The sequence below is a fragment of the Aedes aegypti genome, chromosome 1, assembly GCF_002204515.2.
Source record: "Aedes aegypti strain LVP_AGWG chromosome 1, AaegL5.0 Primary Assembly, whole genome shotgun sequence".
NCBI classification, from domain to species: Eukaryota; Metazoa; Arthropoda; class Insecta; order Diptera; family Culicidae; genus Aedes; species Aedes aegypti.
Window position 1 is genome coordinate 108,331,452 of NC_035107.1, and position 25,887 is coordinate 108,357,338.

At 36.2% G+C, this 25,887-nt stretch overlaps 1 protein-coding gene across 9 annotated transcripts in view; it reads right to left on the minus strand.

Annotated features, from left to right (window-relative positions):
- The window catches only part of LOC5576477 (armadillo segment polarity protein), a 91,458-nt gene that overhangs the window by 44,169 nt on the left and 21,402 nt on the right, over nucleotides 1-25,887 (minus strand). Inside the window, exon 1 of one of the 9 annotated variants that reach the window (XM_021844845.1) lies at nucleotides 25,190-25,741. The exons of 6 other annotated variants lie outside the window; for them this stretch is intronic. Coding sequence is in view for 2 of the 3 variants with exons in the window: in XM_021844837.1 (XP_021700529.1) it covers nucleotides 13,819-13,846 (28 nt within the window). In the remaining variant the exon portion in view is untranslated. Of the gene's footprint in view, nucleotides 1-13,818; nucleotides 13,999-14,020; nucleotides 14,246-25,189; nucleotides 25,742-25,887 lie in introns of those variants that run through there. 2 more of the 9 variants (XM_021844840.1, XM_021844837.1) reach the window with 2 other exon arrangements.

Consider the following 25,887-nt stretch of genomic DNA (forward strand, 5'->3'; position numbering starts at 1 on the left):
GATTTTTTATTTTTGTTGAAAAAAACTTCTATCACTGGATATTGGGTGATGCTAAACTTAAATGTGCTGCAATACTCAGTATTACAACGATTCCATACTTATGGTGGGTAGTGTGCATCCATTTAACCCGTAGGCTACGGGGCTGACAACCAAAATTCAAATTGCTCGTATATCGTAATATTCATAGCAGTACACTTTCCGGGTCATATGATGCTTTATGGATAGGAACGAGAAAATTTCACGGGAATTGGGTGAGTATTAAACTGTAGTAGATTTGATAGATCAAAATGACCTGAACTCCAGGTTGATTTGGATGACTTCCAATATCCAATATCTTGTCAAAATTTGTGAACACGTCTGTTAAGGCCAAATGAGTGCTATAAACCACTAAACGAGGACATCACTCACTTAAAATAATTTATGAACCTGTGTAGATTATGGTCAAAACTTCAGAATGTTTTGGAGGCCTTAGCATTGTTATAGGTTAATTTTATTTTTTCTTAATATCCTGCTGCATCGTAACTTATTACAAATAACCGGTCTATTCACTTTTTGTATGAAAACATTTCGTTTCCAAATGATAAATGAGTTCTAAAAGGAAGTTTATGTGATTTTTACCCTACCTGACCCAGAGATGTTCTGGAATAACTTTGTCCACAATACTCTGAATCTATACTTTCCCCTCACTCATGAAACTACAACTATAAATGAAGCAATCCTCAAAATTTCACTGAAAAATATGGAGTTATGCTCAAATACGAGCAATTTGAATTTTGGTTGTCAGCCCCGTAGCCTACGGGTTAAGAGCCAAACTGAAAGAAACTGACTAAAATTGTTGGTTTTAGATTTTTTATAAATGTTATATTAACCAAGACTGTGAAGTATGAGATACCGATATGCACTCGTAAGTACTCTAAAACTGATTACACCCGATTCTGTTTTTGCACGGGGGATGCGTACCGTGCAAAAACAGTTTTCAGTTCAAAATTTCAAAAACCGTGCAAAAAAAGTAACACCATTTCTCGAGATTTCATGCGAAAATAATGTTTTGGTGGAAAAAAATGTATGGAAACTTTTTTTGCACGGCCGTGTAAAAAAAATCCGTGCAAAAACAGAATCGAGTGTATAAGTTTTTGAAGCTCGTTCAGTATTCGTATTAATCATTGTTCATGAAGTGAACTTGAAAAAAATACGTTATCGTTCGTCTTACTAGATTGTTTTTAGCAAAAACATCTGAACAACGTAATGAAGATATTAAGCAATCATCTAGCACATAAAAAAATAGTTTTGAATGTTGTATGTTTGATTTTTGTTAGTTGTACGAATATGGAATTGGCTCAATTATTCATTATTCCAAAGATTTTAGCGAATTAATAGAGTTTGTTATTGCCGAGCAATAGATGATACCTACGACCTTCGTAATTGATAAAGTATATCGAAGTCAATAAATCATTTGATAGTTTTAAACCTACTTGATGTGGAAACAGTGTCCCGTACGAAAATGAGGTTAAGTCACTGTATTACATTTCATTAAACGTAGCAGTTCGGAATTTTTACAGTTGAGTTGATTTCACCTGCTTATAAGAGAAAAAAAAACGCTTTCAATTAACTTAACCTAAATATACATCGCATTAATCGTGACAATAGAAGATTGCAACGATTTTTTTTTAAAATTATCAATAATTTTATTCGAAATTTGTTCCAATGTTTCAACATTGGATATTATATGTAACTCATAAGTACTATATCAGGAAAAAAGTTTCAAAATTTCATTTTGAATCTTCAGCAAAGCTTTCTTCCTAGTATTACAACAGCTAGTCCATATTGGTACAGTATACAACATGGCTGTCCTGAAAATTTGTTTGAAGATCATAAGCTTGTGCTTAAGACAATGTTTTGATTTTCTGTTAATTAGTGTTTACTGACATTTTATATATTTGTTACATTTGGCTTGAATGCCCTCAAAGTGATTTTTGAAAGTTATTTTTTTTATCTAGCATGAGACCTAGATACTTAACTTCATCTGACCAATTTATTGGAATCCCTCTCATCGTAACAACATGTCTGCTTGAAGGTTTCAAATAAAGAGCTTTTGGTTTATGTGGGAATATTATTATTTGAGTTTTGGAAGCATAAGGAGAAATCTTCCATTTATGCAAGTATGAAGAAAAAGTACATATCCAAACTTTTTTGAAATCGACTACAGATGACAGTCAGGTTTAGTCCTTTGGCGGAGAGACCTGTGTCATCTGCAAACAAAAATGTTTGATATCACTGAGGTAAATCAGGCAAGTCAGATGTGAAAATATTGTATAATATTGGTCTTGAGATGCTGCCTTGTAAACACCAGCTCTTACAAGAAGCCTTTAAGACTTGGAGTTTTGATAATTAACCTGAAGTGTACGATTTGACAGATAACTTTGGATTATTCTAACCATGTATGTTGGAAAATTGAAGTTTTTTTTTATTTTACAATCAAGCCTCTATGCTAAACACTGTAGAATGATCTTTCTAGAAGAGCAAGACTAGTAGAATAGCAGCCAGACGAATCAAAATTGTTGCCCGTAAAAGTGTTCATGTCGGAATTTGAACTGTTCATTGGCAAAAATTCCAATTCGGTCCAAATCGTTGATGTGGACCATCATTCTGTTCAAAATGACCTTCTCAAAGGGTTTACTGATGCAGGAAAGCAAGTTGATTGGACGATAGCTAGAAGCTTTAGCAGGATTTTGTACAGTTTTAAAAAGTTGGTACAACCTTGGCATTTTTCCATTTGTAAGGAACAGGCATTGCAGAATTCGCTCTCATTTGAGTATGAAGCACGATCAAAGCAAGTAAAGAAAAACATCCCATCTGATGCGGTCCCCGATCGTCAATGTATCGCAAGTTGTAACAAGTCTGATAAATGGAAGCAGCGAGCGAGAGCCCCAAAGAGAGAGTGATGGAAAAATCCATTTTTCTCGCTTGTTACCGTTGAGGATAGGTGTTTTTCTTTACTGGCACGATAAACAATCCACGAACTTTCAATAGCAATAGTGTCCCCGAGGCTTGAAGCATGTTTAGAGGGGTTTTATCATGCACTAATATCCCCCCAATCTGATCAGAGTTGTAGCAGTATAAGATAAACAGTCTCTCATAATGTGCATCATGCAGCATGTTATGATAGTTATAGAGAGCGATACGTGAGAGATTCTCTCAATTTCTCTGGACTCAATCCCTGGTCAGGAATATATGCCAACTGAAAACATTTGTTAAATATATCAACCAAGAATGATAAGCTACTCTCTGGACGTTTCTTGATCAGGATGTAGACAATTCCATCATCGTCAGGGCTTCCATATTTATGCATTTTTGAAATAATAGTTCCCACTTCTTCAAAAATACTCCCCCAGGAATTTTCAAAAATGTTCTCTTGATTGAGAATGTTTTCGAAATCCTGAGTAATATGATTTTCAATTGAACTAGTCCTAAATTAAAATTGTGCGCGCTTTCGAACTGCATAGCAAGTTCTGGAGCTTTTTCACGATTAGTTAGTAATAATTTGTTCTCCTCGTTCAATGCCGGAATCGGCTTCTGATATATTATCAAAATTTAAGATAATTTTCAAAAAAGCTTAAAGCCAGGGTCCAATTGAAAAATTTTATTTGTAGATCCTGTCATATAATTTTTATAGCAGGATCGTGAGTGCGTTTAAATAGCCTTCTCCTCACGTTCTCAAGACGGATCAAGAGTTTAACATCATCGTCTGTAACAACGAATTCGAATTTTACTTCACATTTTGGTATTGCAATGGCCCTTGCTTCAACAATGGAATTTGTAAATGTGTCGAGAGTATTGTTAATATCATGTTTTGATTGCAAAGAAATGTTAACATCAAGAATACTATCAATATATGTTTCATATGTATTCCAGTCGGCTCGAAAATAATTGAATGTGGAGCTGACAGGATTGAGAATTGCTTCATGGGATATTTGAAATGTAACAGGGACATGCTCAGAATCAACATCAGCATGAGTAATCAGTTGGCTACAAAGATGACTAGTGTCGGTTAAGACCAAATCAATCCCAGAAGGGTTTTTAGAAAAGGAACAACAAATAGGCAAGATGCTGTATTATACGAAAGCATTGTTATTTTATAGAGGAATGCTTCCGTAGAATAACATATAATTGAAATATACATGTACTTTTCATAAATTAAGCATGTATGTAAACCAATATAAAATCGACGATAATGTTATACCTATTTTAAGTTAATTTACAATGGGTTATGTTCTGTTGGAGTAACCAAAAGAAGTGTATTGGGTTGTAATGTCAAAAACTCAACACATTTCAAAAATCAAATTTTATCAAAAACGACAAAATTTTCGTCTCGGTAGGGTTCAAACAATCAGGAAAGTCTATTCCATTTCCAACACCCGCGCAATCCCTTTCAAAATCTTTTTATCCCTAATAGCTTTCATCGCATGTTTCCCAAGGCCCAACTACAAACACAACGACATCCACGTACAGTTGCTTGACACGTTTCTTGGTCCTGCGACCAGGAAACAGATCATACCGAACCGACAAGCAAATCTCTCTGGAAGCAAACGGTGGTTTTGCCTTCGAATCGCGGAGGGTAGGTACATTGTCGACATCATCGTCATCAACGTGATTAGGATTCCCTTTGATCTTTTCAGTTCTCCCTCCGAACGGATCCTTCTTGCTCTATGTGTGCGGCCGCCACTTCCCTGCAGATTTATAGGATATGGCCACCAGTATTCGGCACCATAAGAAACAATGTTTTATATAATTCTGTTAAAATACTTATGAGTACTATCAATACATTTAACGAAAGTTTTCGATCCATGTTTAACAGGAAAAATATTAAAACCTGTCACAAACTTCGTTTTTTTATATTAAACTGGGGGGGGGGGGGGGGGTTGGTATCAACTGGGATCACCTGTGCCAGTATTCGCCATGTTTTTGAATTCGGTTCCTGAATTTTTCTATTATTATTAGGTTTTTGAGAATTTTGTCACGTTATTACAAAGTAATTTTTGAACACTAAACGATGCAGGCGTATATGTGTCATTAAACGGTATTATTCGGGTTGACCAATATTAGTACTATGAACAAGACCGGTACATCTACCCTACCTACGATCTCTACTACCGCAAAGCGGAAGAGCGAATGAAAAGCAATGACAAATGTGAGAAGTACACTCATAATGAAAATTACATACCCATCCAGAGAGCGGAACACAACCGGCAGGCCGAACATGGCTCCCCAAACCAAACCGCCTATGCCTCTCACGCCCTCGCGTATGTTCGTGTGTGGTCCATCATACACCAGCAGCTTTGCCTTTGTGTAATCTTATAGGCGAATCAAGGGCTCTTCTCACTTTGAATCTGCATTAGGCACCCACCGAGACGTATGCTTTGTTTTGACGAGAAAGTTGAATTATTTCTCGTATGTTCTGTTCTATCATATGCTTGTGGGTGAATGCGTTTCCGTGCTACCTGCTATTAAACGGTAGAGATTATGCACGGCCTTGAGTTTGCTTCACATACGTAATCTTGAACAACTGAGAAGCAGTCTTTGTCCAAAATCTAGGGCTCATGCTAGATAAAAATTTAACTTTTAAAAATCACTTTGAATGCATTCAAGCCAAATGTAACAAATATGTAAAATGTCTTGATCCCCTTATTAATAGAAAATCAAAACTTAGTCTTAAGAACAAGCTTTTGATCTTCAACAAATTTTCAGGCCATCCATGTTGTATGCTGTACCAATATGTACTAGCTGTTGTAATACCAGGACGAAAGCACTGCAGAGGATTCAAAATAAAAAAATTGAAAATGATTTTGAAGCTTCCTCGTTGATATAGTACTTATTAGTTACATAAATGTTGAAACATTGGAACAAATGTCAAATAAAATAATTGATAATTTTAGACAAAAATCGTTGCAATCTTGTATTTCCACGATTAATGCGTTATATATTTAGGTTAGGCTAGGTTAAGTAAATTGAAAACTTTGTTTTCGATCTTATAAGCAGGTGAAATCAACTTATCGGTAAACATTTTGAACCGATACGGCAAATGGAATGTAATGTTGTTAATCAAATGTTAATAAAAGCTTGATTTTGTTTTACCATACTAGGATGATAGTGTTGTCTAACACAGAACACCTAGATATAAGAAATGAATGTAATGTTTAGAATGATGCTAATAAATAAAAAAAGGAAAAAAGAAAATTGACGAAGAGAAATTGATAACCGAGGAAGGCAGAAACTCTCGAATAAAATTTGTATGGTAATTTTATAAAAAAAGGTTTTTTTTTTCAATTCGACACCGTTCTAAGGGTTTACAGTATTGGACAAAACATTTGCAACTTTTTCGATTTTCCATACAAAATGAAAAACTTTGGTAAGCTAGATCTCAGTTATTTATAGACCGATTCGAACGAAACTTTCACAGAACATCAGATATAACTTGAATTTTAACATATATATTTTTGAATAATTTTTCCAATCACGAGTTTATAAGTAATAACGGTTTGACTAAAGTGTAATTTTCGACGAAAAAATCAAAACTATTTATCTCAAAATTTGATAGCCCTACACAAAACTGTCTTCAGCAAACTTATTTATCTCGTCAAAATCTATAACTTTGTTGAAGATACCATGAAGCTATTCCTTCAATATGTTTAGTTTTGTCCATCATAAAAATTGTCAAAAAAAATCACTTTAGTCAAACCGTTACTTTTCAACTTGCGATTGGGATTTTTCCAATATATGTTAAAATTCAAGTTATGTCTGATATTCTGAGAAAATTTCATTCAAATCGGTCCATAAATAACCGAGATATAGTTTATCAAAGTTGATCATTTTGTATGGAAAATCGAACAAGTTGCAAATGTTTTGTCCAATACTGTATATGACTTGATCGATTTCACTTCAGCGATCCTCTCTTTGGCTTATAAATTTGCCGAAATATCTGAATCCGCAATATTTGTTGCATACGAAGCGAGAGTTATCGTACAACAATAAAATATGTTTCGAAAAGTAAATTCAGGTTATCCATTTAAAACCATTTTTTCAATTCCCGGTTGCCCAAGAAATGAGCAAACTGATGGCAAAATGATCTTGGGACTTGATATTTCCATTTTTTTTTTCATACAAATTTGGAGGATTTTAACCAATTTATTCATGAACTATTTTTAACTATATTTATAAAATACTGTAAGCTTAAAAGTGTTGAAATTTTGAAAACGTTTCGGACAGAAATATATTAGCTATTTGTTCAGCTCTGAAAGTTCAGAGATTTTGGGATTAGGTGAAATTGGGGCAGTTTGGCCATCTTAAGGAGAAGTCGATCAAAGTGTCGAAAATATTATGAATTCTTCGAATATTTGCATGATTTCCCACAATTGTTAGCTGAATACACTAGATCCGCATGATTTCTTTTGTCTTATAAAGTTTACGGATGAATGAATGATTTTTCAAAATTTGTAATTTTTCGAGTCGATTTTTTACCGATGGGGTGATATGAGCACCCAATTTTTGGTTGTAAAATTATCTCATATAATTTAAAAATTCAATTATTTTTTTAATGCACTTGAAATTTATTAGTATTTATAAACACTCCGTGCAAGAAGATTTGTTTTTTTAAGAACATTCTAACAGTCAAACATCATCATTCTGAAATGATATAATTTGAAAGAACCATTCGGGGCAATATGGGCAGTTTTTTCGAACATCATTTTTTCTTTTTCTTTGAGTTTCGAACACTGACTTGTAACATGGCTATTGCTTCATATTCTCTTCAGCTTTGGGGTTGCATGTTATTTCAGATAAAATTTCAAGAATTTATGCAGTTTTCAAGGGGTGCTCATTCCACCCCATTGGCCAAACCGCCCCGACTACCCCTATGTAAACAAATTTACACCATATTTCCACAGCAGGGCAAAGTTCAATAGTCAATCCATTACCTACTGAGAATGCCTTCGGAACTATGCGTTAGATATGGCCCATGCCTGGTTCCTTGAGAAATTTTTGTTCTGGTAAAACTCATGTTAAATCAAAGGACAATTTAACAGAAACGATGTCACCAAATACATTTTTTTGATCGCTTATGAAGTTGGCTTACAGTTTTGACATGTAAATCAAAAATAGCATCTTTCAAGAATGAATGACATGAAGGACTTAACAATAATCTGGTGAAGAATACCTAAAGGACCTGTCCATCAAAGATCTTGCCGTGAATTCATGAAATGATAAGAAGAATTCTCTGTAAATATGGAGAAATCCATACGAATTCTCTTCAGGGGTCTCATAAGACCGTTTTCATAGATCAATGACTACCCCAACTAGTAATCCAGACAAGGCTTCACCAAGAATCAGTAACATGAATAACCAAAGAAACCCTGCAAACGGAATTCTTCATTAATCTGACCATGATTTCAAAAAAAAATATTTCGCACGAAATACGCCATTTTTTTGATTCAGCTTTCTGCCAACCTCTACCAATCTACTAAGAATTTCAAGCAAAATCATCTAAGGGTCTATACACCCGATTCTGTTTTTTCACGATTTTTTTTCTACAGGGCCGTGCAAAAAAAGTTTCCATACATTTTTTTCTAAAACCTTATTTGCATAAAACGTCGAGAAATGATATGAAATGATGATAAAACATATGTTCTCGATGTGTTCTCAAAATTCTCCGATTTCCGTGATGGATAGGTACCCAGTGTTCTTTTAAAATGCGAAAAGAGTAACAATGATGAGAAATCGATAATTTCAAAAAAGCATGAGCTGGAGCTTAAGCTTGATTGGCCGCCCGAGGTTGCTATTCCACTATTGCCAGATAAACTGCACTTACTGGTACGTCAGAATGCAAATCAATGAGAGGAAGGGGAGGAATTAATGTTGCATTCAAACTGGCTCACAGTTGACTGGATATATCCCTGCATCTACGCCAATTCATGTAGGCAGGTATAGGGATAGGGTAATTGTATGGCAGAGAGGCTTGCTTGTGGTTAGCAGACTGCCTATGTATAAGGCGTAAGGAAAGGCGTGCTATAATGATGTAAGAATGGAAGCGTTGGAAAACGGTTTCTTGCCCGTTTCTGGTTCTAGCGATTGGTATTAACGAATAGTTTGAAAGTGTGATGCATTGAGAAGGGAAGTCTACTATGATAGATACAACTACAAAGCACGAGGAACGGGGCGGGCCTGGAGTTGAACCCATCACTTCTACTTATGAAGCAGAAGTGGTAGTAATGAGACCACCAACCCCTTAAAATTGATCATTGCATGTAAGCTCTTATGAAAAATCAATGACAAATTAACGACTTTGCCAAGTTGTCAAAATATCTCTAAAAAAGTTATAACCTTTAAATAAGCTGAAAATACTTTGGCAACAATTACGCATTCTCAATATTTTAAAAATCATGACAAGTGTTGTGGAACATTTTTTAGGGTTGCGGTTAAATTGCGGTTAAATTATTTGGGCAAACTTAGGCAAGAGCTTTATTCTCTAATCGATTCCATAGACTTGAAAAAGCGTTTGAGAGATGTCTCCGCGAGGAGCCTGACTTTTTCTTCTTTATTAGTGACACATAACACCGCTACGGTTCATTCGTGACATTGAATGTCCATATTCATTCAGCCGAACATTATTCGACGAACCTACAATAATAGTTGTGTATTTGATATGGTCAACGACATGTTGGATTTTTTAAGTAAAATTTTCAAAAAACAGGGATATTGCGTATAGGCCATTCTTGCGATCGGGCAAGTTCGGGCAGGTGTTTTCATCATCATCCACTTACGAAAGGTCAGAGCATTCACGTCTAATTTTTCCATGGATATGATATTTAATATATTTTTTCTATGTGATCTGAAAGAATGCTAAGCTTTTAAAAAGGTTCAAAATTATTTTACATGACAATGTAATAGTTTTACAATATGAACAAAAGTTGAACATAATCATGAGTATGCTTGCGGCTTACTGGTACCCAAAAGCACTTAACTATTTGCTTTTTACATTGCTTGTATATTTGCTATTCGCAAAAACGCCCTAAGCGCCAGACTCATTATTTCAAATCATTTCGGTCGAATGGAAATGTACGTACATGGTTCCTTCGGCAAAGACAATCGTTATTTTAAGCTGAAAACAATTGCTGAAGATGTCAAATATCCAAAGCCTGCTATTTTTTTTATAAAACTGACAAAATTTTGATAAATTGTGTTAAAAAACCGTTATATGCATAAGTATTGTATTTTTTCAGTTTAAATACCATTTATTGCCTAGGATCATATCATTCATTGGTATTAGTCAGAGATTGTAAAAACAAAAAAAATGTAAGAAAATCTAATGAAACTTGATGTCAATGAATGACATAATCATAAGCGATAAATGGTATTTAAACTGAAAAAACACAAAACTTATGTATATAACGGATTTTAGCACAATTTATCAATAGTTTATCAGTTTTTTTAAAAAATAGACTTTGGAAATTTGACATCTTCAGCAATTGTTTTTTAGCTTTAGATAACGATCGACTTTGCCGAAGGAATCATATACTTCTTCTTCTTTCTGGCGTTACGTCCCCACTGGGACAGAGCCTGCTTCTCAGCTATGCCAATGACCATTTTTGCATGTGTATATCGTGTGGCAGGTACGATGATACTTTATGCCCTGGGAAGTCGAGAACATTTCCAACCCGAAAAGATCCTCGACCGGTGGGATTCGAATCCACGACCCTCAGCTTGGTCTTGCTGAATAGCTGCGCGTTTACCGCTACGGCTATCTGGGCCCCTTCAATCATATACCTACATTTCCTTTCGACCGAAATGGTTTGATATAATAAGTCTGGCGCTTAGGGCGTTTTTGCGAATAGCAAATATACAAGCAATGTAAAAAGCAAATAGTTAAGTGCTTTTGGGTACCAGTAAACCGCAAGCATGTTAAACTTATGATTGATTATGTTGAACTTTTGTTTATATTGTAAAACTATTACATTGTCATGTAAAATAATTTTGAAACTTTTCATAAGCTTAGCATACTTTCAGATCACATAGAAAAAATATATTAAATATCATATCCGTGGAAAAATTAGACATGAATGCTCTGACCTTTCGTAAGTGGATGGCGATGAAAACACCTGCCCGAACTTGCCCGATCGCAAGAATGACCTATACGCAATATCCCTGTTTTTGAAAATTTTACTTAAAAAATCCAACAGAATTTTATTTTTACCATCAAATTTTCATCAGATCTGCTTTATGTTAAATAACGACATAGTCATAGGCGATATATGGTATTTAGATTGAAAAGTTGCAAGCAAAACTCAAATATTTCGGTTTTAGGCACATATTTTTAAATAAATGTCTATATTTCAGAAACAGTAGGCCTTCGACATTTGACGTCTTCAGCAATTATTTTCAGCATAAAATAATGATCAACTTTGCCGAAGAAACCATACACCTAAACTACCATTTGACCGAAATGGCATATCAGTCATTTATGCGAATAACACTAAAAATATGACTTTGTCTCAAAACAACGGCCTCATTGAAAGGATCATTTTCGTTGAAGACACCAAACGTCTATCTCTTCATTCCAAAGTACTACAGGTTGTTTCTGCCCCAGTGTGCGACAGATGAAAAAATAGCGTTCAAAAAAGTTGAATCTTAGTAAGCATGAAATACCGACCAAAGAAACTTATGCTGAAAACTAAACTTGCTGAAAACTAAAAAGCTAAAAATTATGTTTTTTTTAAATGTGCTTCTTTTTAGGATGAAAACACGAAGAAAGAAAATTTTATTTTGAAATTTCCGTGTGTGTTCCTAACTATCTGACATTGTAGATGAAAGTTTGACTTTGCGTTTCAACTAAAACATTTTTGAAAATGTTTTTTGACAGATTTTTAGAAGATTTAATCTGGATCCTTGTGGAACAATAAATAGGTTTCCACGTTTCATTAGTTTCATGATATTATTTAACTTATGACGACATTGAAAGTGATCTGTAACTGCCCTTTCGAGGATGGATTACTAATTGGTGAGCTCGTTTATTGCTTGTATTTCAAATGCGCAAAATATATACATATACACATCTTATAAGGACAACGATATGCATGTAACGTTTATGAATTTATTCTATAACACATTGATAGGTTTGCCATGTTACCAGGGTTTCCATCCTAATGCCATAAGATTTTTGTCGGATTGGTCTTCATGCCCAGTGAATCGCGGCGACTGATCATTTTCGACCGTAACTGCAAAAAATCCTCTGAGGCACCCTTCTTTCGGTACAACAAGAGCTTGTTGATGAGGAAAATAAGTAGCAGCGTATAGAAAACTTGACTATATAATGATTTTGGCATTTAATTATTGTTATCTATTTGTTAAACACTCAATGGAACATGTTAACGCATCGCTCTAGTAAAATTGAAGAACATGTAGGCTTACCAAAACGATAAGGAATGGAAGACATGTTGCTGTTTAAAAAAAATGAAATTTCAAAATTTCACCTAAGAAAATATCGAAACTGGAAAAACATGTTTCTCCGTAATATATAACAAATAGAAAACAATAAAAACATTTAGCTGTTTTATTTTGCAAATGAGTTAAAGGGAAATGATTAGCTCCACGGACTGGCCTACCGAACATTGTCAAACTTCTAGTAAACTTAAAAATGACAATTTCCCTTCATTGACATAGTTTAATAAAACAAAACTTAACTCATTTCTGGAGATTTAATTAGTAGCATTTAAATCTTTTCACACTATTAATCAACCACACTTCCTTATCCGAGTGGTAAGAGTCCGCGGCTACAAAGCAAAGCCATGCTGAAGGTGTCTGGATTCGATTACCGGTCGGTCCAGGATCTTTTCGTAATGGAAATTTTCTTGACTTCTCTGGGCATAGAGTATCATCGTACCTGCCACATGCAAAAATGGCAACTCAGGCAAAGAAAGCTCTCAGTTAATAACTGTGGAAGTGCTCATAGGAACACTAAGCTGAGAAGCATGCTTTGTTCCAGTGAGGACGTTAATGCCAAGAAGAAGAAGAAGAATTAACCACAATAATGGGATAACTGTTCTTCATTAGAATTTTAAATCTGGACGACTGCCGCTGATAAAACCATTTTGAAATTAGTGCCTACAATATTCAAAGTACTACTATAATATTGAGATCAAGTGATTGTTTCGGGTATGGGACTCGTTGTCAGTCCACGGCACGAGAAACATGTATTCTAACCACTACATCAGGTCAGTTTCCTTCAAAGAAAATACTTTTATCCATGTTTGATTTAGTCATTGATTGATTAGGCAGATGAATGAACTTTGGTTAATAATTGACATCGCACATCTAGAGCATGATGGTTTCGAATGATTCTCTGTTGTCAACTAAATTTTCATGCTAATCAGACGTGTAATTAAAACACAGAGCCTATTTCAATCTATTCAATATTCAACTTTTTATAATTAAAAATTATCCAAAAACGTATCAAAAAGATTTTCTATACCCTTATTTTTGCATAACATCACATTTGTTTAATTAAACTTTTTAATCACATTTCTATCTTCTATCTATCTATAATTCGGTGCTACTAAGGTATTGGTCACTTGGTCAGTTTATAAAATGTTTATGTGGCAAACTTGGCAAACAAGTGCAATCGTAGAATACACCAGCAGCTAATTTTCAGTGTACCGCATCACCATAAAAACCGTTTGATTTGATGTTACCATCAATATTATTGTGAAAACAAACTACAACTACAATTCATCACTTGCTGCCGGTCGCAGAAGAACAAGTAAACCATCTTACTTTCACCCAAATACTGTATAAACTCCATTACGCTCCGGTCCTGATCATCGCATCAATCCGCACTGCTTTCTCTATTTCTACTCTTATATCCAGGGGTAGGGTTCTCCTAAAACTTTATCCAGTAAGCGAGGGAAAGCAACTATCGTCGTCATTTTAATTTAGGCACTTATGCAAACGTTGCGATCACTATTGCGAAACTTACTTAGCATCACGGGTCCGAATATGTGAAAACTTTCTTCAAACAAATGCTAGTCTCGAAACACCGATTTCGACACGCAGAATGACTATTATATACAGGCTTTTCGCACTTTTCACAAGCGTATCTAAAAATGTCCCAACTGTCGCCAAAGCTAACTGAAGCTCAAACGATTTCCCGATGATCCGAAACCGACAGGAGCGGGTCCTGCGCTTATCGAGCGATAAAAGTTCAATACACAATTTTTCCCCAGCGCTGATTTAATTTATACGACGCGTTGTGCCTGGTTATCCTGCCCGGTCCTGGTTGACAGAGGGTGCATGCCTGGTGGTGGACACTTTATTTCTCCCTAGACGGTTGTCCTGGCGGCAGGCTCTCTCTATCTTACACACCCACGGCCACGGGATTGAGACTTATTCTTTTTCTCGCTCGTTACGACGCCCCTGAAATCCCCCACCACTGTGGAATTGGAGCAGCGATTTTTTTTTTCGCTGTTATTCTGGCTGGCTGCTATCGAAGGGTTGCGACGAGGAGCGTTGGAATATCAACCAAACAGTAGTCACCAAAGCTGCGAAAAAATCCTGTGACAGCTTTCCTTTTCACTGGTTTAGATTGCTTGTACCTACTAGGATTTTATAGAATACGTTTCTCGGACATGTGAATTGTTAGTACCTTACATACACCACATAACTCAATTAAAAAGCTACAAAATACTGATAAATCTTCTTCTTCTTGGCACTACGTCTTCACTGAGACAGAGCCTGCTTCTCAGCTTATTGTTCTTATGAGCACTTCCACAGTTATTAACTGAGAGCTTTTTTTTGCCAAACTTGCCATTTTCGCATTCGTATATCGAGTGGCATGTACGATTTTACTCTATGCCCCGATAAGTCAAGAAAATTTCCATTACAAAAAGATCCTGGACCGACCGGGCACCCAGCCATGCTTTTGCTTTGTAGTCGCGGACTCTAACCAACCACTCGGCTTTGGAAGACCCCGATGTGGAACTGAATTTGAGGGGCGAAAAAGCTCGAAAGGGGGCGAAAGTGCTGGTATGAAAGTAATTGAATACAACGTTATAAGTCTTAGGGCCGATTTCATCACCTTCGCTTAAGCCGTAAACCACGTTTACCCATATAGTTAAACTAGGTTTAGGGCTTAAGCGGTGGTGAAGAAACCGCTTATTAGTAGCATACATTTATTTTGATGGAAGATTATACTCCTTGGAGAATTATTAATTCCACATCTATCTTTTCACATCTTCTGCATCTCTAAGCATGCCGTTTTCAAATCATGTTAGACAAAACATGACGATTTTCAAAACAAAATGTTTGTGTAATGCATTCAGTTTTTTGTATCTTATATGAATTCTTTCACACGATCAGAAACTGAGTGTTTCCTTAAAGATGATGTAGTATTTCTGAGTATTTTGTTGTCATAGACATTTTTTTTCTATGTAAAAAATATATGCAAAACAAAAACAAGTATTTCAAAATCTTAAAAAAAAATGTATTGATTTCTCGTAGGAATTTTTTTTCGATGGTATTCAGTATTTCACGCACAACTTTATCGACACTACTCATTTTGAAATTTGTGAAAAAATGAAGGAAAAATCGGAATTACATAAAAAAAAAATCGCTTTTTTACGTTATGTTGCAATGAAATAGAAGTGGTAAAATTTTCTGAATTTCATACATATATGTTTTGGAATGGATATATTTTCATGTTTTTGAGTTTTCGAATGGATGAAAAGCGTTTTCAGGAGGGTCACTTGTCCAAAACTTATGGAAAAATTATTTTGATAATTTCAGATATAACAGGTGATAAAAATGAAACATTAACGAATCTCAACAAGATTTGAAAAGCAGGAAGAGGATCAATAGTGTATCGATAGTCACAGTTTTAGTGAAAACTGATACAGAAGCCAGTAATGCACGCAAGACAATTGAACATTGAAAATTATAAATAACAAATCAGTGAATTATTTTAATATTTTTCGAATATCGTAATATAAAGAGATATATCGTTAAGTTTTGCTGGTGATAGAATATAAATAAAAACAATAGTTTTGCTGACATTGAAACGTTAATTGATATGATAGTTATTTCATGAATCTTTGATGAAAGTATCATCTTATAATGAAGGCTTAGAGTACGTTTTCCTGAAATCACTTAGGACATACAGTGATTTTAGGAAAACGTACTCTAATCCTTCATTATGAGACGATACTTACATTATTTCAAAGAGATCAGAACTGATAAGGTGTTTGACTTATCTTTGCTTGGACCAAAATATATTCTTGTCTAGTCTGTCTGAACACCGATCATATATGCTCCAAAATAAAAAATGATTAACATTTTCATCACAAATATACTCGATTAATATATAATATATTCGACAAAAGTAGGCATTGAGTAAATGGGATACCAAGTTTGCATTTTATTGCAGTATGGGAGGGAACTGATATTTCAAAAAATCACTAAAATTCAAAAGTGCTTATTTGAGGCTGAAATTTTGTACAACTCATATCGCTTATTGGGTGAATAGTCAGAAAAAAAATCTGATAGAGATTTCGTTGCCACTGCATTATGCAGACATCATGTATACGCGCTTGATATCAAGAGCTTGAGATCAGCTTGCCATGAGCGCACTAAAATAATGGCGCGCTTGAGCACGTGCTATGGTGAGACACATTTTTTTAGATCTCATGTATCAATGTACACCCGATTCTGTTTTTGCACGGGGGATGCGTACCGTGCAAAAAAAGTTTTCAGTTCAAAATTTCAAAAACCGTGCAAAAAAAGTAACACCATTTCTCGACGTTTCATGCAAAAATCAGGTTTTGGCGAAAAAAAATGTATGGAAACTTTTTTTGCACGGCCGTGTAAAAAAAATCCGTGCAAAAACAGAATCGGGTGTACTAGCTCAAACGATCACATCTGCACTGGCTCATGCGTCGTCTCATGAGACAATCTCAACGTGACGTACATTTGAGACTCGCAGGCGATGGTTTCAGAAGCAAGGAAAAGGGATTAAACTGCCCGTAGGCGGTTTGGAAGGACTGATGCGGTTCAGAGTGGTTAAGATTCTAGCATTTGAATTGAAAAACTTGTGCTGGCCATCGAAGAAACACACGCATAGAACGAAGCCGTATACTTCCATGGGGTTATGGTACTAGGCAAACATAACTGCATAAAAGTACTCTCAGTAAGCGCATGTGATGAGCCCCACGAGACATCTCATGAGACTCGTTCACTAAGATAGATTTTGTACGTATCTGCATCTCGTGTCTTACATAATCTGTGAGCTGCGATATGAAATATCGCATGGCACACTAGCTCATTTAAGTATACATGAGAAATACGACACTCTGGCATTATGAGGCTCATGTATAATCTCAATGTGACTGTTATGCGGTTACAATTGCGAATGTGAAAAAACAACTTGGTATTTTTTTCGAATTTTCTAGAACAATCTCACAGATTTTAGTAAGTGGATCGAAAGTATTTGTTATTTGATGACTCTCCCCGGTATTAACTCGAAATTGTCAAAAATGTCGAATGTGACTGTTATGCAGTTATGGGCAGTATAGTACTCCATTAGAAAACTTGATAGTTTTATCAATTTTTGATACGCTTATGATAAGATGTAAGTAAGAATCTCAGCACAGTATTTTTTCTGTTCGGAACATAAACCACTGCGACCAATATTTGATCTATTGTAGTGTACCTATTCAAGGGGGCGAATGTCAAAAAAGTTTAGAAAACAGTTGTTTAGAACAATGAAAGGTTGAAAACCACTGTAATAAACAAATAATGTAGGATGATCCCTAAAAATCGGGTTTCTCACGTTAACTTTTTATACAATAATTTCTAGCAGAACTTTTGAGAGTTCTGTCTTCTGGCTGATCTTTCGACCTTGACGCTTGCTCCTACTGGGGCCAGCGACGAGGGCAGGATCAAACATGTCGCGCGTCGGTCTAGTAAGTGAAAAAGTGGCGTGATCGGTTAGTTCTTTTTGATCCTTTGACCTTGACGCTTGCTGCTGGGCAGTGCATCAAGAAAGCCAAGTTTTTTTTCCTTTTCGGGTCGCGCGCCTATTTTTTTTCTGAGTGCTTTTATATAGCCGAGCAAACGAGTGAGGCTGAGAGTGGATTGTGGCTGCACAGTGAAAGATAAAGGATCAATTGGTGAGCTCGTTTCAGAACAGAACACCCCTTTTTACCTTTATTTTTGTAATTAAAAAAAAAACTTTGAATGGTTCGACACTACAAGTGTAGACTTGCGAAAGGTTCACTTTATTCAACAAACTTTGGATGGTTCGCCACTGTAAGTGTCGGCATAAGAATAAGAGTGTTCTATGATGTTCCAACCAATCGAGTTTTTTGTTTCTTTTCAAATAAGTAAAATATAATAACACATGCTTTCGTCCTGACAGCTGTAGGAATGTTACATTTAGGTATTTGTTCAACAAACTTTGAATGGTTCGTCACATCAAGTGTCGGCATAATTTTCCACTACATAGAAATTGTTCATATCAGTTGAAAATATTATATTTACAAATAAGCATGTATATATCTCACAAATCATTATTTATTATGGTCTAATCGCTTATCAAAGTGAATCCTGTGACCCAACGATCCTTCCCATTAACAAACATCCCTCCCAGTAACCTTTGTGGAGATGCAGAGGCAAACACGGTCTCCAAACAGCAAAGGTTACACACTAACATTCCTTCCCCCAATCCCATCTGACTGCAAGGACGTGGCCGGCGCCGTTATTGACCCTGTATAAATAGAGGCACTGAATTATGCACATTGAAGAAGTTTATGGCCAATCCCAGCCGAACTTCTAGTTGATTCTTTGTGCATTTTCACTGACTTCGGTCAATCACGGAATAGCAACCATTGATATGTGTAGTCAGTCTAAGCTAAGCTAAGCTAAGCTAATAATTTCTAGCAGAACTTAAGGAATTTGCCTATTTTGACTGTAAAGACATAAATATTACACTGTTTTTCATGTGCAGTATGTTTTTTTAGAGTTCTTAAGCATTAACATTACCGCAAAATTTTGAAAAAACTATTTTATTTCCAAAAAGAGGTTAAAAAAATCTTATATTTGGTAGTCACCATCAAGCTAGCGAAGCAAAGTGGACACCCCCATGGGGCAGTATAGACACCTGAACGTTTATAGGAAAATTGTCTCGCGATCATTCCCCAAACTGTGGGTAAAATGAACAGGTTTGTGTTTTACGGTAATTATGCTATAAATCTATGCAAAACGTAGCACCATCCTTAATCCTCAGGCTAAGAAACTATTTCGACAACTCTAGCGCAATCTAGAACTGTCAAAAGCTGGAAAAATAAACAAAAACAAAGTACGCTTCTCCGTTTTCTCATATGATGTAAATTATACCTCGTGGAATTTAAGGTTTTTATGACTAAAATCATCAAAAATCTATTGAACTGCGTAGCACATCATATCTTTAAAGTATTTATGATAAGTAAACGGAAATTGAAAGAATGTTTATCTTCCTAAATCTTAGAACAAATGATTTGATTATGTTGATTCTTTGGGGGTAAAATGAACCACACGAGATGGGGGTAATATGAACACCATTGCAGGGTGAATACTCCCGGATTTTATTTCAGATGCCGAGAGTTTTCCGGAGAAAATACAAAGACAGACATCGATAGCCATCCAAATGGTCGCAGATAAACGTTCCATCGATTCCGGAATGTCTTTGAGATATGAATTGTTCATGTACCAGATGTCGAGAATCGTGCCGCAACCCGTTCAATTTAAATGGTGTTCATTTTACCCCCACTGCATGTTCATTTTACCCCCAGTATGTGTTCATATTACCCCCATTGTATGTTCATTTTACCCCCAAGTATATGTTCATATTACCCCCGTTGCATGTTCATTTTACCCACATGTTTGGAACATTGGCTCTGTTGAAAGACATTTTCAAAATTATAATAATGATGATAAAATTCTATTTCCATCACAATATTTCAACTTACTACATTGCATAAACATCCTTCTTCAATTCTGAGCTATTGAAAAAGAATTTGACAGCTTCATAAGCAAGGAAACATGAAAATTGCTTAGGGTGTTCATTTTACCCCCAGTTCCCCTACATATTCAGGAAACCAGAGTTGCATTTGAACGCGTCAAGTTTGCGTTCCAGTTCAAACTTTTGAACGAGGGATCAAGTAGGCTTGCTCATTGAGCAGTTCAAAAATCTGAACCCGTGCTAGCTGGAATTTGAACTTGAAATGAAAACTGTTTTCATCGCAGATACACAACATATTTCAATGCGGAAGATATTGAGAAACATTTAAAGTTCCATATATGTTGAGTGATATGAATTTATTATAGTCGGGTGTAGTTTTTTCGGGTTCTTTATTGCGCTGTTCACACCACATCGAACCGCACACTTCGAAAGTGTGACACTTATGTATAAAACGGCTGAGGGTGTCCGTGTGGCCTCTACGAAATTGTTATATTTTCCCCTACGGGATATTAGAACCAGCTCCTGTCATTTGACAGGTAAAGGAATCGCTGCTTTTTATTTTTAAGGGGGCATCAAATGACAATTTCTTCGTTGCTCACAAAAAAAACAAATTGAAGAGAATTTGTCCTTCTATAAACTGTTATTTACCCATTTACTTGTATACTCCTAGAAATCATGTAATTCTGAGCAATAACACACTAACATCAATTCCGTCGTAACGCACCTTATCATACCTCAATCCATTTTAATGCAATTTGACTAGTTCACGTGCACAAACCAAAACTGTCAGATTTTCTAAAAAAAAAGCCATATTATTTTAGCCACGCTTCATCAGTATCGGACATATTGTCGGTGCGGTAAAAAGTTAGAAATGGTTCCTCGCCGAAGTTGGATTTTGTTCAGAACCTGTGGGAGCAATCTAACTTCGGAAGTGGTGCATTCGATTCCCATCTGGATGCGCTCGAATGCGCCCTACTTCCGAAGTAGGGTATCTTGCATGGATTCCGAGTAAAATTCAAGTTCTAACGATTGACCGAACTTACCATATAACCAATTCGGGTCTACGCAAACAAAAAAAAAAAACACTCGCACTTACACGGGAAAAAATACTGTGGTAAAAATTACTATTTTAGCTGACTACGCCTATTCTTGAAACTACCATGGAATTTCAGAACAATTTACTATGTTTATGGTATTGTGGGCTTCATGGTCTTGCGGTTAGCGGCGTCAGTCGTTTAGGCGTATTGTGCCACGAAGTGTGGGTTCGATTCCCGCTCCAGTCGATGGAAACTTTTCGTCAAACGAAAAATCCATCATTGGGCTACTGGGTGTTTCGTGTTGTCCGTTGCCTAATGTTAGTGATCGTTCAGTCTGTGCAGCCTATGTGCTGAAGACGGTGTAAATTGTCTTTATTTCCCACCACCTTACTGGTAGATTTGACAGAATTTATTTTCGTCAATCTGATTTCGACTACAGACATGGTAAAATCAAGCGCATTTCTGGTCTGCTGAAAATTGTCGGTGCAAGCGCTTAAGTTAACCCCCTAAAATGGTAGTTTTTACCGTACAATTTTTTTGCATGTACGGAATACCTCTTGTAGAACTGTCAAAATGTGCAATAAATAAAGCAAAAAATATGTAGTTGCTGGCTAGTGTAGTGTGCTATTTCAATACCGAAAAAAAAAATAATGCGCTCTCGGGCTAGGCATTGGATATATATATAGAAAGCGTTGTGTTTGGATGGGCATCTAATTCTTCCGAAAGAGGTGCACTTTGCGAAAAAGAATCACGTGATTATTGAGCTGAAATCGAATTCAGGTTAACTTCTGCGTTCATGAGTCCTCTAATGGCGAAGGGGTAACGCCCCCTAACTAGAGATCAGGGAGTCGTGAGTTCGATTCTCACTGAAAAGACGTGTAACTTTTTCACAAAACTTCACATCAATTTGTCCATTTAATCCAATTGCAAACTATATGTAATGTTCAGCTTTTCGGTAGTTGTTAAACTTCTACTCGGCTGGTCAGCCGTAAACCACGATTCATAATTAAAAACAAGTAAAAAATATGTGTATCCTTGTTTTTCTTACTGAAAACCGAAGAAAACGGCCTCATGGCCGTGCGTTTAATGTCGACAGGCATTTAAGCGCATCGTGTCATGGGATGTGGGTTCGATTCCCGCTGCAGCCGTTGAAACTTTTCGTCAGGAATCTTTCACGGATGTGCCACTGGAGCTTGCTTGTCCAATGTCTAGTATTAAGTTACAGTCTGTGCAGCTAAATCGCTGAAGACGTGTCCGTATCTATTATAAAAACATCAGCAGCTTTGTAGCCGCGAATACCAATATGATGTTGACAATCATAAAGGGACCGTGATTTCTCTGGGATAGTAAATGAGATAGAATTTCACTACGCGGAGACGATATTCAACTCAATTTTGGGTTGTTTCAACGCAATTCCGTAGTTGAGCGCAATTACTTAATTTTGGTTAAATTTCCAAGGATGTGCAATAAGGGTGACTTTGAGCCATTATGTTTACAGAAAATTAAAACAAGAATAATGAAAAGAATGTGTTAAGCTTCAAGAGTACCATGACCACACAGTTACGGATCACCCACAGTTACGGATCACTTTGGCGTTCAACATCGGATAGTTCGCTCAAAACATAAACGTTGACGTAAAACATATTTTTTTTCCATGTCATACTATTTGTCTTCTACCATTTGTAATGTTAAGCACAACATTCAACCGCTGAATAACGGTGTTTTTGACAAATGTTTAGTTGGTCGGTTTCTGTAAGAAGTGTCATCAGCATTCATAAGCTCTCACAGATGGTAAAATTCAAATGTTATAGCAGAAAACATGCTCGATCGCTTCGATTTAGTATGAATTCATCTTTGGAAAACATTTTACTTGATTGTTGAATCTAAATACCGAATATTAGCACTTCTAACTAGTGATCCATAATATGGGCCAGGAAATGATTGTTTACCACGGTGATGGATCACTTCCAAAGAATGTAGATTTCTGCCATTTTAAGCATTGTATTCGACATTTTCAGACAATAGCACTAAGGATAAAACTCATAAAACATTAAGGTTTGTACATTTCATTTTCAAGTCGACAAAAATGTTTGGAAAACTTGGTGTGGAGCGAAAACAGTTCATGCCTTAGTTACTACAATGCAGTATCACAAAAAGGGCATTTTACCCTTGTTTCTAGCTCGAACTCTGCTTTTTTTTGCAGTAATATGTGACGCATTGTTAACACAAAACATGCAATACAGATGCATTGAGTTGAAAATCTCTTGATTTTGCGCACTGATCCGTAATATGTCGCAATTTGATCCATAATATGAACATTGAACCATAATATGGTTTTCAGAAACCGATACAGTTTTTAATTTTTATGCAATCCTATGTAAATATTACACTCAAAATAGTTTACAAACCGAAGTTCCAATTTGAAACGATTCAATTCGTGCTTTTAAATTACAATTTTACGTTTTTCAAGTTGTTTTATTGAATTTTATAGGTTGGACTCCACACTATTTGATCCATAACTGTGGGGTCATGGTACGTCATAAATTGCTACTAAATGGTCACAGATAAGTATTTTGAAGTTCATAACAGCCAATAGATGTATCGAAAAGGGCGGTCAAAGTTACCCTCTAGTCTTTCTGTTACCCCGCATGGCGGTACCGAGAATAGTCAAATGGTGTCAAAGTCGTAAATCACCATACCTTCAAAATCGGCCATTTGTCCGTTCGATCAGATCTTTTCGGTCATCTGTTCCTTAAGCAAGACCATATAAATATGTTACCGCCGTGCGGGGTGACATTGGGCCTAGGGGGTGACTTTGACCGCCTCTTTCGATGAATCTCATGGCTAGCAGGAACGCCAAAAAACTAATATACGATCATCTATTGGCTATTTGTAACGTATTCTTGAAGCTTGACACATTGTTCTCAATATTCTAGCATTAGTTTGCTGTAAAAATATTGGCCCAAAGTCACCCTAATGGACCAATGTCACCCCGCACGACGGTATATGAGATGTAGATGTGCTAATCCTAACAACGGCCCACATTTTTTAATATTTTCAATATTTGAGATTATTTATCATTTGAAAAATCTCAAAATTCCGTTCAAAATACATTCATTTTCCGAACTTTTCAATGAAGACTATTTGTAGAAATTTAACTGAAGATTCGTTGACAATTGGTGGCCCAGAGGTTTACTAAGAATCAATAGTGTTCCATACTCACTATTCAAAATTGCATAATCAGGTTATAACTTTGGTCCAGAAGTTAACATAACAAATTCCATAGTTAAGCGGAAAATAATTTCTATGCTGAAATTTAAGCTATTTCAGATTTATCAAGAATTGTTTACGTTGAAAAAACAGACATACAAATACAGGTTGGACTCGATTATCCGGCGATTCGATTATCCGGGATTTGATTATCAGTGATTCGATTATCCGGAATTTTAGACTCGATTATCCGGAGTATGTTTTTTGATATTATTGTTTTTCAGTTTGTATGCATACATTTTAAATAATTCAGTACTGCAACATACAATATAAATGGTTTAGCAGTTTTGGATGTAGGTAGGAAAAGAGGGGTTCGGAAAAGGGGTTTTTGTAGCTGGTCAAAAAAATTTTTTATCTTCTCAGTACCCCTAAAGATCCTAGAAATCATTTCTGGCTACGCCACTGCATTACATAAATGAAACAAAAAAAAAATATTTAAGTTCTTTTATCGCAGATTTTAATTTTTCTTTTAGTGATTTGATTATCCGGAGTGAAAAAAATCGATACTCCGGATAATTGAGTCCGACCTGTATTTGCATAATGTCTAATTGACAAGTAGTTTCATGTGCTTAAAAATGAGCAATATGTACCTACTTCAGAATATGATAGGGAGGTGATCCTCTTCGAGGCTCTTTTTAGATTAAAGAAAACCTAAAATAAAAAGAACTGCGAATTTCTCAGTAAAATAATTTCTGTTTAAAGGCAAAACGTTGAATTGGTGATCGATTTTTGAAGGTACATTGTTAATTTTGTTATTTGTACCAGGAAAATATGTTTTGCGCTTAAAATCAACCAGTAACTCGTAGATAGCGAAATTTCGAAGACATCGTAATCGTGTGAAAGTGTATACCTTGCCTCCCGTGCTGTAGTTCCTCTACAGAAACCTTTTCGTCGTTATCCTTTTCTAGTGCGAAGCTTCTACAGTTCCACTAACCGTGTTCTCGAAAGAGTATTGGACACTTTTTCACACACCAATGCACGTATCAACTTTCGCGCGAGCGGTTATACACCGAATATGGCGAATCGCGGAGAAAAAAATGTCACTAAGACGTAACGTGTACACCTCGTTTTCTCCAGTTTCCACTACTTGCTGTAGCACTTGGCGAGATTCATGTAGAAAAAAACCGTCACCAAGCTCTAGTAACGTCAGCCAAACAATCGGCCAACCGACCACCAGCAATAACGCTGCTCTTTTCCACTACCTAATGCACTTCCTCGAGTTTTTTTCGCACACTTCGTCCGCTGTAAAGACGTTTGCTAGAGACCAGGAAAAAATGCGGCCCTCTATATCCGGGGTATCCTGCCTGGAGCCTGCTGGACTGTTGTATAGTCTGAAGCACTAACTCTCACTACCGCAAACCGGACTCACCGACACACGAACCGGGATATTCTGCAGCAGCAAATGAAGTAAAAGTGGCCCCTTTTGCCGAGTGGGACACAAGTCCTCTTGTGAAGACGATTCCGGGGTCAAGTGCGCCACCGAGCATGCGCAAGGATACGCCATTTTCCAACCCGAGCTGGCAGGATAAGGGAAAAATCCTCTAACGA